At 47.3% G+C, this 18,109-nt stretch overlaps 2 protein-coding genes across 2 annotated transcripts in view; both read right to left on the bottom strand.

The window, feature by feature from the left end:
* LOC142312147 (uncharacterized) overlaps positions 1-17,287 on the bottom strand; it is an 80,899-nt gene extending 63,612 nt beyond the window's left edge. Inside the window, exon 1 of the mRNA XM_075351049.1 lies at positions 16,953-17,287. Within this exon, the coding sequence (XP_075207164.1) occupies positions 16,953-17,033 (81 nt within the window). The 5' untranslated portion in view covers positions 17,034-17,287. The remainder of the gene's footprint in view (positions 1-16,952) is intronic.
* The window catches only part of LOC142312172 (uncharacterized), a 197,891-nt gene that overhangs the window by 69,302 nt on the left and 110,480 nt on the right, over positions 1-18,109 (bottom strand). The gene's annotated exons all lie outside the window — the stretch shown is intronic.

Here is an 18,109-nt window from a genome sequence, read left to right as displayed (position 1 = left end):
AGACGCTGAAGCTGAGGGGGCGGTCTCCGGCCCCAGATCCACAGTGATTGGAGAGATCGGTCACAAGGCCGGTCTTTCCAATCAGAGCTGGGGGCGGGTGAAACTGAGGTCACCCAGCTCCAGCCAATGATCAGTGCTACAGCTGCACTGATATGGCTGGATTTCAATGTTTCAGCTATTTTCGTTTAATATTTCTTTATTGTTTTCAAGAAAAATTATATGACAAAGCATGAATATAGATAATTTTGTAGTGCCCGGTTTTACAGAATATGGAAAAGTTGCAGTTTGGTCTGGGCATTTAAATCTTATACAGCATATACTACAGTGAACTTTATCGTAGGTCTTACAAGAAAAATTCTTCATAACATCCTTAATGACATCTTATCCCAAGTATATATCAATCGTTTATCTCTTGTTCTATTTAATATGTAAATGGCAATATCATTCTGTATAATCTTGCCATATATTTCAACAAGTAAACCTATGTACACAAATTAGAGAAGGAAAAGAGGGGAAAGAAAGAAAAGCAAGGGATGAAAGGAGAAGAAGAGGGAGAAAGAGAAGAGAAAGAAGGAAAACACGAGAAAGAGAGATTATGTAGAGTTCTGTGACATCGCACCACGCCACCCTCCCATCAGGAGGGCCACTTCACCTCGCCAAACATCAATGTGGCAGCGTGCCCGTGAGTAACCAGGATTGGAATTGTTGTGTTTCTCTGAATTGAAGCCACGGATACCAGGTGGAAAAGCATAGTGAGTCTCTCCCTTCATCAAATGCTCTTATCTCTTCCAAACGTCTCAGGGCATCCATAGCCCCCACCCAGTCTGCTCTTCTCAATGTATAGGTGGACCTCCAATGTTTCGGTATGATCTGTCTCATTGAGATCATGAAGTATGAGAGCAGACCTCTCTTCGCCTTAGAGATTGCCCCCCCGTACATCGAGAAGAGTGCCACTTCCGGCGAGGGTGTCACTCCCACATGATGTAAATGATTATAGAGAGCAAAGACGTCTTCCCATAATCCCTGGATCCCTGGACAAGACCACCAAACATGCAGCATTGTGCCCACCGAGGTCTGACACCTCCAGCAAGTGTCTGAGACCTCTGGAAACATTCTGTGGAGCCTGGCGGGTGTCCTGTACCACCGTGCGAGAATTTTATAGTTGAGTTCCTGCATTCTACATGAGATGGTGGATTTGTGTGTTAGGTTAAATGACTTATGCCACTGTTCTTTGGAAAAAGTCTCTCAGTTCTGACTGCCATTGCCCTACATACTCGGGCAGGTCCCCCCCCCCGTCCCCCCGGACACTTATGTTGTAGATTATCGAGAATGTGTGGGGAGGTGTTTCTCGAAGGAAACATAGTCTTTCAAATGGAGTCAAGTCCCTATGCATCTCAGATCTCGGAGCCAGAGAGTCTACAAAGCTACGTAGTTGTAAGTATTGAAACCAATGACTTGGCTCTCTTGGCCGGTCATCTAACAAGGACATCAGTGGTCTGCAACCCTGTTGAGTAATTACATCTTTAACACGTGGGATCCCTCCCGTTGGCATTGAAATCAAGCTGGGACGGATTTCGTGAAGCCAGCACTGGAATGCAGGGTTGCCCACCAGTGGCGTCATAGGGCCCGGTTCCCCTGTCAGCCTATATCGCCTATTGGCCCTCCTCCATGCTTTAGCCAGAGACAAAAGAATCGGGGAAATTCCCAGGGTCTCCAAGTTGATTCTAGATGATAACCAGAAGATTCCCTGCGTCATGGTCGCGTATAAATCACATTCAATCTCTACCCACAATTTTCTGTCCCTGTTATGGAGGAGATCCAGTATGCAATTGCCCACCGACGCCGCATGGTACGCTTTAAAATCAGGTAGCCCCACCCCTCCGCCCCAGCGAGACCTATTCAACATGGAGTATTTCAGTCGGGGTCTAGTACCGCGCCATATAAAATTGCTGATCATCTTTTTTAACTTGAGGAAGAAGTTTTCTCCTAGATTCAATGGGATTGTCTGGAACATATATAGTATTTTGGGTAGGACATCCATTTTAATTGTATTGACTCTACCAAACCACGAGATGGGGAGGTTATGCCAGGCCGTGAGGTCTTTTTGTATGTTTTTTAAAAGGTCTGGAAAATGATGTTCATATAGGTCTTGGTGTTTAGAAGGTACCCTGATCCCGAAATATTTAATGCAATTGCTGTTCCACTTAAAGGGAAAAACGGGTTTGAGGGCATCCTCTTCCACCGACGATAGCGATACGTTTAGGATCTCTGTTTTTTGTAGGTTTACTTTAAAGTTGGAGAGTCCACCAAAAGTCTCAAACTCCTGTAGTATAGCGGGTAAGCTAATCCTTGGTTGTGTCACATATCAGGAGGTCATCTGCAAACAGTGCCAGTTTATGAGACGTTGGTCCTATCTGTAACCCCTTTATCGAGGGGTTTTTCCTAAGCGCGTTTGCCAGGGATTCCATTACCAAAATGTATAGGTATGGTGATAGAGGGCATCCCTGTCTGGTGCCGTTTCCAATATTGAATGGGGTTGACAGGCGTCCGTTCACGCCCACTTGTGCCGTTGGTTCATGGTATAGGGCCTTTACCCATTGTAGTAAGCGCGAACGGACGCCAATTGCCTGCAGCGTGGCTTCTAAAAAGCCCCAATGGACTCTGTCAAATGCTTTTTCGGCATCGACTGTCAAGAGGCACATTGGGATTTGGCGTTGTTGGGCTTGGGCTACCAGAGACAGGGTTCTGATTGTATTATCACGCGCCTCCCTCCCTGGAACAAATCCCACCTGGTCTTTGTGTATCAGTTTGGGAATGTAGGGGCCTAATCTCAAAGCTATCATTTTAGAGTATAGTTTAATATCCACGTTTATTAATGAGATAGGTCTGTAATTGGCGCAAGTTAGTGGGTCCCTGCCAGGTTTTGGGATTACTGTTATTCGGGCTTGAAGTGTCTGTTTAGGGAACTGGCATGTTTTTGTTATGGAGTTAAAGGCTTTCAACATTATAGAGCTACAGGCTTCTCCACATATTTTGTAGAACCGGGGGGTAAACCCGTCGGGGCCAGGACTTTTGCCAACTTTAAGGGCTTTAATAGCATCGCTTAGTTCAGTGTCTGAGAAATCCTCTTCTAGGCTCTCAGCCTCTGTATCCTCAAGAGGGTCTGGTGCATATTTATTGAGGTATTCTAAGATGTTATGGTGTCTCGTGTCAGATAATGGGGCATGTGGAGTTGGGATGTTGTAAAGTTTTGCATAGTACGTTCTAAATTCTTCCAGTATGTCAGGGGTAGAGTGGATCTGAGTTCCTGTCTGTGAGTTTAGCGAGAGTATTGGAGTTTGTGCATATCTGGGATGTAGGGTTCTGGCCAGTAATCGTCCACTTTTATCTCCAAACTCAAAGATATTCCTGCGGAATTTATCCCTGGCACGCAACGATTTTCGGTCTAGTATGGATAATATTTGGTGACGAATGTTAGATATTTCTATTTTGAGTATATCACTGGCTCTGGATTTATTTATCGTTTCTTTGTGGCCTAGCTGCAGCAGTAGTTCTTTTAGCTCTCTTGCACTTTCTTTTTTAATTCTGGATCCATGCGATATGCAAACCCCCCGAATCATACATTTTAACGCTTCCCATTTGACCGGGTCTGGTGTAGGATCTGACGCATGATCCATTTTGAAATTTGCAATGGTCTTATGGATATCTTCCAGACACTGCTCATTTTTAAGTAGATTATCATTAAATCTCCAGGTGTGTCCCGTGTCCCCTCTGTCCCTTACCCCAATTTCCCCATACACTGGTGCGTGGTCCGACCAAAGGAAGACATCCATCGAGCAGCCCGGGGATTTGTCCAGCAAGTCATGGGATATGAAGATGTGATCTAATCTGGTGTAGCTGTTGTGTACTGTGGAATGAAAACTGTAGTCTCTGACTCCGGGATGCAGGACCCTCCAAAGATCAACTAATTTAAGGGATGTCAGTTCCCTTTTCAATCTACGTAGTGCCGAGGAGGGGATTGCGGACCTACCAGAGGACGAGTCCAGGACCGGGTCTAGAACGAGGTTGAAGTCTCCTCCCACGATGATACAGGTGCCACCCGCAAACTCCGCCAGCCCCCTCAAAGTCTCCAGTCCAAAGGATACCTGGTCTTGATTTGGAAAATAGATGTTAGCAATAGTATAGATGTTATTCAAAAAAGATATTTTAAGAAATAACCAGCATCCCTCCTGGTCAATGAGAGTGTCAAGGTTTGTTGGCTGGAACGTTTTGTGAAAGGCAATGGAAACCCCACATGCCTTCCGGCTAGGGTGTGGGCCATGAAACCACGTCGGGTAATTTTTGGTTTTACATTTAGGTGTATTGGAAGCTATGAAGTGTGTCTCTTGGAATAGAGCTATTTTAACTCCCTTCCTATGAAGACGATATAAGATTTGACTCCTCTTTTCAGGTTTATTTAAACCTTTAGTATTGTAGGTGCAAAAGGTTAGGTGCGACATCACAGAAAAGAGTGGGAATGGGATAGAAAGAGAGAAAAGAAAAGGAAAAAGAAGAAAGGAATAGAAATAAGATAGTTAAGAAAGAAAAGAGGTAAGTAAGCTAAGTAGGACTAGATGGCCTACTGCTCCTGAGTATCTACTAGTAGACTATTGTCTAATGTGGCACTCTGCAACGTCCCTAATAGAGGTACCGGGAAGCCTACGGCACTTCAAGAGCTCCCTGTCCCCACGACAGACCCCCACATGAAATATGAATAACAATCCACATATGCAATTCAATAATGGTCAATAACTTTTCCTTCCCTCCCTCCTCCTAACCCCCGAATGTTTGATATATTTCAAATATAAAACATATGGCACCGGGAGAACACGGTACAACCAACTTAGAAAAATTTAATTAAACCAGAGCTCAATATCAGATCTAGATGAAGGGGAAGGGGAAAAGGAGAGAAGGGGAAAGACAACTGGGGAAAGAAGGACTATGTAACGCATAGATGTACACATGCGAAGATAAAGGACCAGTGGGAAGAAGCAGGAAAAATTTGGGGGGCAGGGAGAAAAAAAAAGGGGGGGGGGGGAGGGGGTAAGAGAGTTGAATATGGTGTGGGGCATATGGTATGCATAATTATGGCGGGGGAGAATAGGTCGTGAGCCGGGTGCTAGAGAGTGATGAGAGTGTGGAGAATGTAGGAAGGTGGGAAGCGGGGAGAGAGAATAAGAAAAAAAAAAAAGGGAAGGGGGGGGAGGAGATGGTACGATGGGAGAGGTGGGAAAAAGCATTGATATAGTTATGCTCTATAGATGGGTAGGTAGGTAAACAGTCAAATATAATCAACATGTATCTCGCCTCCTGGTTCCTCCAGTATGTTTCCTTTCTTTCTCTGGATGGTCAGCGATGATCAGCGATGTACATCTCGGGGGGATCCTCCAGCTCGTCTGTTCTGTACTTGTCGCCATTGCTCCCTTGGTGGCAAGGGTGAGGGACCTCCCGGAGTTGGCCAATCTGGCAGGCTGATCATAGGCAGTTCAAAAGTCCGTAAGAAATTAGGAAGATCTCCCAAGGACCGGAGGACTGCCGACTTCCCATTCTTCTTTGCTAGGAGTTGGAAACGATATCCCCAGCGATATGGAATATCTTTATCTTTAAGGGACTGGAGTAGTGGTCTTAAGGCCTTACGTAGTTGTAGTGTTCTCCGTGATAGGTCTGGCAGGACAATCAAGGGTGTCCCTTTATATGTACCCGCTCCTTTCTCTCTGCATCTTTGTAGTATGGCCTCCTTTTCTTTATAGAAGTGGACCCGACATATCACATCTCTTGGTCTGGCCGGGTCAGGGGATTTGGGACCCAGGGATCTGTGGATGCGGTCCAGTTCTGTGCGTTGTTCTGGATCACGTTGGAGGAGACGGGTGAAGAATTTTTGTGCCCATTCGTCCAGCTGTGATGGTTCCACTGCCTCTGTGAGGCCTCTAATCCTTAAGTTATTACGGCGATGTCGGTTCTCGATGTCATCTAAATGGGTCAAAATGTCCTGTATCTGGGCTGTGTGCTCTGATAGGACTTGTTTATGTGATTCTATATGGGAAAATATCTGTTCCTGCACCTCTTCTGTAGCTGCTACACGCTGACCAATTTGTTTGATCTCTGATTGTATAGCAGCCATGTCCTGCTTGTGGGATTCCCTTAGTTTCCCCAGCAAAGAGTCCATTTCCTGTCTGGTTGGAATTGATCTAATATGTGCTTTCCAATCCCAATCTTCCTCTTGTACCTGTGACTAGTCTGGTTTATTCTTGTCTCCTTTGTTTCTGCTGTTGAAGGTATTTGAATTGGAGGGTCTTTGTTCTTTAGGTGATGTGTGTTGTTGTGGTGGTTTGATTATGGGCTCCTCTCCGGGTGCTGCAGGTCTGCTTCCCATAGCTACTGGAGTCTGTTGTAATATTGGGCTGGAGCCTTGCTCTGCCTGTAACTTCTCTGGAGATCGTTGTTGTGTCTGGGGCAAGGGGTTATCAGTATTCCCCTCTGTGGTGCCCAGCTTTAAGGTGTCTGCATTTAGAGCTGTGCTGGGTGCCGGTATGTGTGGGGGCAGTGAGGTCGCTCCTCTGCATGTTTGCTGAGTGTTATCTCCTGTCTCAGTATCTGCCGGCGCCATCTTGGAGAGAGCAGCAGTGTCAGGCTGACAGGCTGCTGCCCCGAAAAAGCGGGCGATATCAGCACCTTCTCCCTCCTGGATCTGTGTGCTCGTCGCCCGTCTCCTCCTGAGCGCCATTACCGTCCTGGAGCCCGGTGAGTGCCTGTGTTATTGGAGTTCTGCCGTGGGTATGTGGGAGCTCCTTCTTTCTGTGTCCTAACCTGCCATCGGCTAGCTCCGCCCCCCCCTGTTTCAGCTATTTTCAATGGCTGAAACATTACAGTGGCTGTGATTGGCTGACGAACGCCGCTCAGCCAATCACAGCCTCCGTAGGTCCGGGGAGGAGAAACCACCCCTCCTGAGGTCCCCTCCTCCTTGAATCTAAGGTATTTGCAATGCAAAGTGATCCGGGGCTCCGGGGCCGCTATCTCGCCATGACATACTGGATACGTCATGGGTCCTTAAGTACCAGGGAGCCATGACGTACCCAGTAAGTCATACCCTGTTTCCCCGAAAATAAGACACTGTCTTATATTTTTTTTTGCCCTGAAAAAAGCACTATGTCTTATTTTCAGGGGGTGTCTTATTCTCGAGGAGACATGGTTGGGATAAGTTTACCCCCCACAAAAAGCAGATCCCCATACTTACCAGCCCAGGGCGTCTGTATGGCTCCCATAATCCTCCTGTGATCTCCCAGCAGGTGTGCTGCATGCCTTCCCTGCCTCTGGCCTACATCAGATATCACACACACACACACACACACACACACACACACACACACACACACACCACGATCCCAGCAGCTGTGCTGCACGCCGTGCTCCTCTGCCTCCTGCCGACACTAACAGATCCGATCGCTTACGTTCACACACAATCACACATCAGACAGTATACACGCACACATCTGATCCCATACACTCACACACACACACCCCACTTCTCCCTGTGCCCTCCGGTGGGCGGTCCCAGCAGCTGTGCTGCACGCCGTGCTCCTCTGCCTTCTGCCAACACTCACAGATCCGATCGCATACACTCACACATCAGACAGCATACATGCACACATCCGATCGCATACACTCACACACACGCTGACGATATTGCACATACACGCTTACACACTCACAACATCCGGAGATACCACATGCTTCCGGCCATGTGATCCTCCGGCAGGTTCTGGAAGGTCACTGCACGCACAGTATCGCCGCCGAGAAGCAAGCGATATGACTGGATGTTGTGAGTGTGTGGATGCGATCTGATGTGTGTGTGAGGTGTGTGTGAGAGTGAGTGAGTGAGTGTGATCTGGTGTGTGTGTGTGTGTGTGTGTGTGTATGTTCCGCCGCTGCAGGACCTTGATGCGCTCACCTGCTCCCGGTCGGCTTCTGGTGAGTATGATCGGGGGTCTTCTTTCTTCTGTCTTCTCTCTTCTGGGGGTGCCCGCTGCCTATAATGAAGTGTCCTGCAGTGTCTTTAACTCTTTCACCGCTGCATGACGCTTCATTATTGACCGCAGCTATGTCTTAATTTCGGGGGATGTCTTATTTTCGGGGAAACACGGTAGGTCGCTAAGGGGTTAATGTGCTGTCACACACACACACACACACACACACACACACACAAAAACACCATTCTTCTCACCTGTCCCGTGCTCCTTCGGCTGCGTCATCTCTGCTTCGTGCGGCCCCCGGCCCGTGCCCCTATACTATCGCGGCAGGTGCAGGGGCCGCAGCCCCTGTCAGTGACTTATGTCAGATGATTGTTTTGCCGGCACTGCGCGCGCAGAGTCCTTGACTCTGAGAGCGCACACCGGCAAAACATTTATCTAACAAAGTGCTGACAGTCCCGTGCCCCTGCTGAAATAGTACAGGGGCACGGGCCTGGTGGCCGCGTGTTTGAGACCCCTGGTGTAGATGTTGTATTCTTGGATTGTATAAACTATAATGTCAAATGCTGCACTCTTCACACACATGTGATAGTAAAGGGGACTCCGCTTCTCACTCATCCACTCAATTACCGCAATAGGCTGCAAAGTGCCCCCTTCAGCCAGTTCACTGAGGTAAGAAAGCATCCATTATTTTATCTGAGGAAAATATCCAACTCCTCCATTTTATCTTACAGGAAAAATATATCTTTGTACCTCATTATCCAGTAGATAGAAAAATAATCAATATCCAGAATCCACAGTAGTTGATACCATCTTTTCAGTCAGGCATTCAACGTAACGAAAATAATAAAAAGTGATGGATAGACCGGAGGAGTCTGGAAAGCAGCTAATTATTCAAGTGCAAATGTACAAATGACAAGCAGGTCGGATGCTCGAATTGGCTTGATTTGGGTACCGAGTATCATGAAAGTAAATGGGAAATGAGCACATTTCTGGAAAATCTTCTGGAAAAACGCTCGAGCTCCCCGTTGACTTGGTAGACAAGTTGAGTCGATCAGAGCGGCCGAACTGCTCATTACGAGTACCGAGCACCCGAGTATGGTAGTGCTCACTCATCACTAGTTACGAGTACCGAGCACCCGAGCATGGTAGTGCCCGCTCATCACTAGTTACGAGTACTGAGCACCCGAGCATGGTAGTGCCCGCTCATCACTAGTTACGAGTACTGAGCACCCGAGCATGGTAGTGCCCGCTCATCACTAGTTACGAGTACTGAGTGAGCATAATGGTAGTGCTCACTCATCACTAGTTACGAGTACCGAGCACCCGAGCATGGTAGTGGCCGATCAATACTAGTTACAAGTACCGAGCACCCGAGTATGGTAGTGCTCGCTCATCACTAGTTACGAGTACCGAGCACCTGAGCATGGTAGTGCTCGCTCATCACTAGTTACGAGTACTGAGCACCCGAGCATGGTAGTGCTCAGTCATCACTAGTTACGAGTACCGAGCATGGTAGTGCTCACTCATCACTAGTTACGAGTACCGAGCATGGGAGTGCTCACTCATCACTAGTTACGAGTACCGAGCATGGGAGTGCTCACTCATCATTAGTTACGAGTACTGAGCACTCGAGCATTGTAGTGCTCGCTCATCACTAGTTACCATTATTTCAGTCAAATAATAAACGCTATAAACTACTGAGGACTATCAGTTTTGATTATTTTATATTTTGTCTGAAGCAAACGAAGAGAGGGGAGGGGAGGCCTGTGTTCCTCATAGACACATCCTAATATATTTATATAATCAGAAAACTAACCAGCAGTTTCCACAAATGTAAAACAGGTACCAACCGAAAAAAACAACATAACTACAAAAGCATATCCAGTGATACACAATAATATAAGGATACATTGGAATTGCATTACTGCTATAAGACTATTAAAGAAAAGAGAAAAATACATAGCTGATGTGAAAAATCAGTAAAAAAAACATAGGCATTGCATTACTGCTTTGGAAATATTAACAAAAAGAGTAGTGCATTTGTTCTGACCTAGCAATCCACCCCATAGGGTGTATCCACCATCTTATTTAGCCAGGGACCATTCTGCCCATGCAGACTTTTAATCGCACAGATGCATTTACAGTTCGGTTCCAGGTATAATGAGATCACCTTGTCGAGGTTATTGGGGCCCACATGGATTCGCCAATACAATACACTCTGGCAATGCGGTGGAGTGCTAGGTCAGAACAAATGCACTACACTTTTTGTTAATATTTCCAAAGCAGTAATGCAGTGCCTGTGTCTTTGTACTCATTTTTCACATTAGCTATGTATTTTTCTCCTTTCTTTAATATTCTTATAGCAATAATTCAATGCCAATGTATCCTTACATTATGGAGTGCAACTGGATATGCTTTTGTAGTAAATCCTGATATATTGTCATGACAGCCGGGGGCCCAACAATGGTGTCCTAGAAAGGCGACATTATGAAAACAAAGCAAATAAAAAAACAAGTTAAAATTCAACTGCATTGACAAAAAAAGATAAAACTTTCGACAATTGTGTCCTAGAACAAAGTCATAAAAAAATACAGCTATACTGAGTAAAAAAGATACAAAGTTTCTACTGCCGGGATAATATCTCCCCAGAATGTCTCCATTACACTGTACAGACCGCAGATAACGGCCCCTCACACATCTATAGCCCCTGCCGACCGCCGGATCCACCAGACTGGGGAATCTGGGCCAGGAGGTCGGGGCTGTGTCCTGGGGTCACCGGGATCTGCAGCATCACCCCTATACTGCTATATGGCAGCGAGGTATGGGGCCCAGTGACCTACCCAGACCACACAAAGTGGGATTCCAGCCCAACTGAAGTCCTCCACATGGAGTTCTGTAAATATCTCCTCCAAGTCCATCGCAGCACCTCAAACCTGTCGGGCAGAGCTGGGCTGATCCCCCTTATGGCTCAGAATACACAAGAGGGCGCTATCACACCAGGCGCACATACAGAACAGCAACCCCAGCTCCTACCATCATAAAGCCCTGCTGAGCCAGAGCCCAGAGCAAGCCAGGAACCCCGACAGCCAGTCCAGCCAAAGTCAGCAACACACCCTGACAAAAGCCCAAATAAAAGAGATCTCAGAGAGCCGCAAGATGCAATACATAGAGGACTGGAAGAGTGAATTAGAGAACTCCCAGAAACTCACCATCTACCGGTCACTGCGGAGGGACTACACTCTGGCCCCATATCTGGAAAGGTTACGCCACCCCAAAGACAGGCAGACCCTGAGCCTGTACAGACAGTGCCCACAGCCTAGAGGTGGAAACAGGACGGCACCGACAGACATACAAGCCGCGGGAGAACAGACTGTGCCAGCACTGCCAGCAGGGGGCTCTGGAGGACGAGGCGCACTTCCTGCTGCACTGTAACAAATACTCAGCAGTGAGGGGCTCCCACTTCCAGAAATTTACCACCCATACCCTGGACTTTCCATCCATTGACGAGGAGATGAAACTCCGCTTTTTACTGGGGGAAGAAGAATCAATGGTGGAGATCGCCGCCCAATATGTCACCACATGTCATAAGATGAGGGGAACATAAGGCCCCTAAAAGGACTTTCAGAGCCAAAATTGTGCCCCCAACTCCCCATAACCCTGATCCCTTCCCACCACACTTACTATATTTCTCCTGCTTTGGCAACACTAATTGTATTTTGGTCCTGCCAATAAAGCATATTTGAATTTGAATTAGGGGGGGGGGGATATATACATTAGGGGGGGGGGTGTCGTACCATATTGTGGGGGGAGGGGAGATTTATATATTAGGGGGTGGGGATGGTCATACCATATTGTGGGGGGGGGGAGGATTTATATATTAGGGGGTGGCGATGGTCATACCATATTGTGGGGGAAAGGGAGGATTTATATATTTAGGAGGCAGAATCAGCGATACTTTACTGTGCGGGGGATGGGGAACATTATACTGTGGATCAAGAAGGGGGCTGTACTATGAGAGCAATAGGCTTTCCTCGTTTTTTATCTTTCATAGTTGGGTCACATGTATTAAAAGGAAAAATAGAAAAAAAAATTCCGATTCTTAGAAAGCAGCACCTCACAAACACCACAGTGCTGAAGGGGTTAATGCCCCCAGTAATGGGGAATCTCCACATTTTTTTTTTTTTATTTTTTTTTTAAAAACCATTTCAGGTTTAAGTTGACGGTCCACCATCATCCGATTCACCCATAAAGGGAGACAAGAGATGGACACCACTTAAATCATCATGCAGGTTTCGAAGGACGTTTAATAAGAATCAGAAGTAACAAAAAATAATCCAGACAATTATTACCTCATAATTATCTGTTGCTACTTTCGGAATTTCCACACTCCCTCCGCATCCAGCCCGCCTCTCACATCACATTTATAATAAAAGTACAGTTTGTCCAGAACCATACTTACACATTCATCTACATCAAAGGTTTCCTTCTTGTACACATACAAATTTCTACTATTCCATAACACTTCCTTCACACACGCCAGAAACAACCACAACACCCTGTCTTTCTCACGCCCTAAATGGCATAGCCCAAACATCACAATGCCATAACTCAGCTTCCGTACCCCAGTCAACTCAGCACATAAACCACTCAGCTTGTCCCAGACGTCCCTAGCATACCTACACGACCACAACACATGATGCACCTCCTCGTTACTTCCACACCGCTCTCTTGGACACCGTTCAGATACAGCCAAACCTTTCCTCTTTTGCACACTCTTAACAGGCAGAACCCCATGCAAGGACATCCACACCAGATCTTTCTGCTTATTACACATATCACACCGATCAAGCTTCCTCCATACCTCCTCAGCCTCCGCAGACCTGAGGCCATTGATATTACACAACATGTCATCCACACACATCCTCTTCACCACAGCCTTGTTCCGTAAGAAACTCACCATTTGCAGTTTTTCCAATCGGTATTTTTTTATAAAACATTTCATACGCAAATACCACTGGGGGCATAAAAAAGCAATAGGCTTAGCATTATCAGGCGGCAGCCATTTCAGCCGATACACCATGGTACCTGAGAGATATCTGGCCATACAAGCCGCTTTTGTTTGCTTTGAAAGCAGCTCAACAAAAAAACAGATGCAATTAATGCCAATAAAGGATTCCAGATTGGGGAAACCAGCACCACCATTTCTCCTGCTTTTAAGGAGTATTTCCCTTTTGGCCTTTTCTATAGCGCTGCCCCAGAAAAAAATGAATAAAAGCCTATTGATCTTTTTTAACATCTCCACAGAAGGGGGGAAAACCAATGCCAAATAAATCAGCATGGGTAGGATAACACTTTTAATTATCAAAATTTTCCCAGCAAAAGAAAGCTCCCGCAACCGCCACATGTCCAACTTCCTCGCAATCTTCCCTCCTAACTCCTTCCAGCTTTCTTCACCTCTCAGGTCCTCATTCAGACACACACCCAGCACTTTGATCCCACCACTCACCACTTCCATGTCCGCATCCCTCAATACAGTGTTGCTGAAAAACACTTTCACCTTACTTTTTCCCCAATTGATTCTGAATGCCGAGGCAATACAAAATAGGTTGACTAACAGCTTCACTCACTCTCAGACTCACACAGCACACATACATCATCCATATAGCCCACCACCTTAACCGTGTTACCACCGCTGCCAGGGACCAATAGACCCTTAAAGACTTTATCCCTCCTAATTAGCTGAAGCAGAGGCTCCATCACACAAATAAATAATATGGGCGACAGAGGACAGCCTTGTCTCACCCCAGACAAAATTTCAAAGGATGCAGTCAGGAGTCAGACCCCGTTCACTTGCACCCTGCTCCTAGCACCCCCATACATCCCCATAATCAGTCTTACTAACCTTTCAGGAAACCCCGTCCTCTCCAACACACTAAATAAAATGAAATGTGCCACACGGTCAAAGGCTTTCTCGAAGTCCAGCGCACACACAATCACACTCTTCTTCCGGCTCCCACAATCTTCAATCATATCCAGCACCAGGCAAACATTCTCATGCAGTTTACGTTTAGGCACCGCGCACACTTGCTCTTCCTCAATCACAGTATCGATCACTCCTCTCATACGTCCGGCTAAGATCTTAGCAAATATTTTATAATCTGCATTAAGCAACGTAATCGGTCTCCAATTAGATAACCTCTTCCTCTCACCTTTCTTAAATAACAACACAACCAACCCTTCTTTCATGCTTTCAGGCATACTGACACCAGAGAACAATGCACGCACAACTTCTAGGAGACCTTGGGAGATTATGCTCCAGTAACTTCCATAGAAATCACAAGGTATCCCATCATGCCCCGGGGCTTTGTTTTTTGGTGATTTACATACTGCCTCATACAACTCCTGCTCTGATACATCACATAACAACCCTTCATGCGCACTCTCAGCCACAACATTTGTAATCACATGTAGAAACTCCACATCATTCTCCAAGTCACGCACCTTCCTACCATACAACTCTCCATAAAACCTCCCCACTTCCTCCAGCACACCTTCACCTCGCACCTCATCCCCCTCCTCGGTAATCAGCACATTCATTTCCCTTTTGCCACCACACATTTTCCTAAAGAAGAACCGCGTGCACTTCTCATCCTGCTCCCGAACCCTCACTCTGGACCTGAACATGATTTCTCTCCCACGCTCTCGCATCCAGTCATCCACTTCTCTCTTCATCCTCGCCAATTCCTCCTTGACATCCACTCCCATAGACTTACAACTATGCAAGAAGGAAATTCTCCTGTTCACACGCGCATACAATACCCGCTTCTTTTTAGCTGTGCTGTACCCAAGCCTCCTAAAGAAAAGCCTCACCCTTCCCTTGACCCACACCCACCACTGCACAATATTAGTAAACCTTTGTTTCATTCTCGCCCAAGACGCATATTTCAAGCGGAAAGCTCTGTTCACACTCACATCTCCCAACGCACTCACATTCATCCGCCATCTACCATACACAAAACCCTGCACCTCAAACACCCCACCTAAACATTCATGATCCGAAAACCAAACTCTTTCCTGAACATAGGAGACACATTGAATTGAAGATGAAGAAAAAAAATAGTCCAACCTCGAGTTTGCCAGTCCATCATCCGCATGGTAAGTAAACGAGGCTGGCTTTACTGAGACTGTGTCCTGTAGGGAAAAAAAAAAATCGCCAACAATCCTATTCCAAAGATGGCCAGTACCATCCACCCTGGACTCCCATGTTCCTGCTCTGGCTTCTTTGGAAAGAATGCAATTAAGATCACCCACAATAATCAAAGGTAATTTACCAGGAAGAAAAAATCTCAATTGTTCAAAAAGTGCCAAACGTTCATTCTGGACAGCATTCGCATAAATGCAAAATAACCGGAACTCCCATCCCATATAGGACAGAATCAGACACATACATCTACCCTCTTGTATAATCGTCTTCTGCTTTACACAAATGTCCTTATTTTGTATAAGAATACCAATCCCATCGTTTCTATTAGTGCTGGAAAATGACCACACTGCTTCACCATGGCTCCATTCGGTCTTTTTCGGAAATCTGGACAAACCACATTCCTGTACGCATATTACATCACTGCCTTTAGAGGCCAGATAGTCTAGCACCGCAGCCCGCCTAGTGGCAGAAGCAAACACACGTACATTTTGAGAGGTGATTTTTAGTTGTAGGACCATGGCACACAGCTATTGAGACAGATGAGATTTTAGAAGATCATTCCTCAGGTTTCTGGAGGGAATTGCAGCAGATCCACCAACTCAGCCACACCTCACTTAGAGATATAGGTACAGGGTCGTAAGCCCCAGCAGGGGGCGACTCACTCTCAGAATCCGATACTAAGGCGTCAAAACGATTAGATGTTGTGAGAGGATCATGCAGAGGTTTCTTCAACCTTTTTAACCCTTTAGAGCCCTTTTGCCTAGCTGCAAGCACCTTAGTGAAAATAGCAACACTCTCAGGCTTAGGCATCCTGCTCTCCGCTCTTTCCTCAGGAGATAAAGTCCACTGGATATCAAGAGAACTGGATAAGAACACTGCCCCTGGGCTCTCCACCCCTCCAGGAAAATCACCCAGGGACAATGCCCCTCCAGACACAGAGGGGAGTTCCACTACTGGGGGCTCCACTGGTGGAGGATCTGCAGCCACAGCAACCAGCTCCCGAGCCACAGGGTCCTCCACCACCACAGAAGTATTGCTGTCCTCCACCACAGACAGGGTAGGTTCCACCACTTCCATCTCAGACACCACAGGAACAGGGTCTGCAGGCATAGTAGCACTAGGACGCCCACTTGGTTGGGCTTTCACAGGTCTCCTCTTATGTGCCACGCGCCTCTCACCACCAGAACTCCCAAACATCGGCCCGCTGACATTAGGGCAGGCCCTACAGGTATGGTCACTTGCACCACACAAATCACAGTTGGGTGGAAAAGGACATGTGGATGCCTCATGCCCAGGGTTCTTACAATTCCTACAGGAAATGCCCACACCACAGTCCTCAGAAATGTGACCATAGTGAAAGCACCTCCTGCAGGAGGGCTGGCCAGGGTAATGCAGGAATCCTCTATTGCCGCCAATGGAGAAGTTAGCAGGTGGGTGCATGATCCCACCAATACCCTCTGGGTCGGCTTTAAACCGAACCCAGAACTTAACATTCCCATTAAAAATGTTTTTCTGAGGTATTCCACCCCTCACTGAGGTACAATAGCGGTACAAAAAGGCCCTGATCATAGGAATCTCTACAAAGGGATTGTACATGTGGACTGTGAGAGGTTTCTCTACATTGGAGAACAGCGGCTTCGGTGAGAGGAATTGCATGTACTCATGGTCACGTTTCCCCTTCAAAAATTCAAAGAAATTGACCGCATCCTCCTCTTGGTAAAAAGAGATGTCAAAATTACCGGCTCTATTGAACTCCTGAATGCAAAAAATCTTGTCCAATGTGAAACCGGCCAATTCCATGACCACATTATGCACCACATACTCCAACCCGATCTGCACCCTGCTGTCCTCAATCACCTCCAAACGGACCGTGTTCTTTATAGCCGCCATGATTAAATGCCCAAGGCACAAGATCTCCGCTCCACTCCGGAGTCTGCAGAGACACGCACCTCCGGCCCAGACCGAGGCAGAACCTCAGCCTGAGCCAAAGGCCGAGAATTCCCCCTGAGCCCAGTAATGGGGAATCTCCACATACCTCGACCTGCAGAGCCGCACACTAGATATATGGCTGCTCTGTGCTTCCAGGACCTGTGATGATGTCACATGGAGGGGAGGAGTCAGGGGTCACATGATCAGCTCCTCAGTGTATGCAGGACTCTGCTGTGCTGGGTGTCATGGTGCTGGATGAGGGGAAGGTTATGTGTGGGGTCAGGAGGGATTTACAGTGTGGATGTAGCAGAGCTGTGTGTGTACGAGGTGTACGGAGTGGAGCCGCGTGTGTACGAGGTGTACGGAGCGGAGCCGTGTGTGTACGAGGTGTACGGAGCGGAGCCGTGTGTGTACTAGGTGTACGGAGCAGAGCCGCGCGTGTACGAGGTGTACGGAGCAGAGCTGTGTGTGTACGAGGTGTACGGAGCAGAGCTGTGTGTGTACGAGGTGTATACGGAGCAGAGACGTGTGTGTACGAAGTGAGAGGAGCAGAGCCGTGCGTGTACGAGGTGTACGGAGCGGAGCCGTGTGTGTACGAGGTGTACGGAGCAGAGCCGTGCGTGTACGAGGTGTACGGAGCAGAGCCGTGTGTGTACGAGGTGTACGGAGCAGAGCCGTGTGTGTACGAGGTGTACGGAGCAGAGCCGTGTGTGTACGAGGTGTACGGAGCGGAGCCGCGTGTGTACGAGGTGTACGGAGCAGAGCTGTGTGTGTACGAGGTGTACGGAGCGGAGCCGCGTGTGTACGAGGTGTATACGGAGCGGAGCTGTGTGTGTACGAGGTGTACGGAGCAGAGCCGCGCGTGTACGAGGTGTACGGAGCAGAGCTGTGTGTGTACGAGGTGTACGGAGCGGAGTCGCGTGTGTACGAGGTGTACGGAGCGGAGTCGCGTGTGTACAAGGTGTAC

This window comes from Anomaloglossus baeobatrachus, chromosome 5 (genome assembly GCF_048569485.1).
Source record: "Anomaloglossus baeobatrachus isolate aAnoBae1 chromosome 5, aAnoBae1.hap1, whole genome shotgun sequence".
Lineage (NCBI taxonomy): Eukaryota > Metazoa > Chordata > Amphibia > Anura > Aromobatidae > Anomaloglossus > Anomaloglossus baeobatrachus.
The sequence above is the reverse complement of the archived record's forward strand: the minus strand, read 5'-3'. Positions and strand labels throughout refer to the sequence as shown.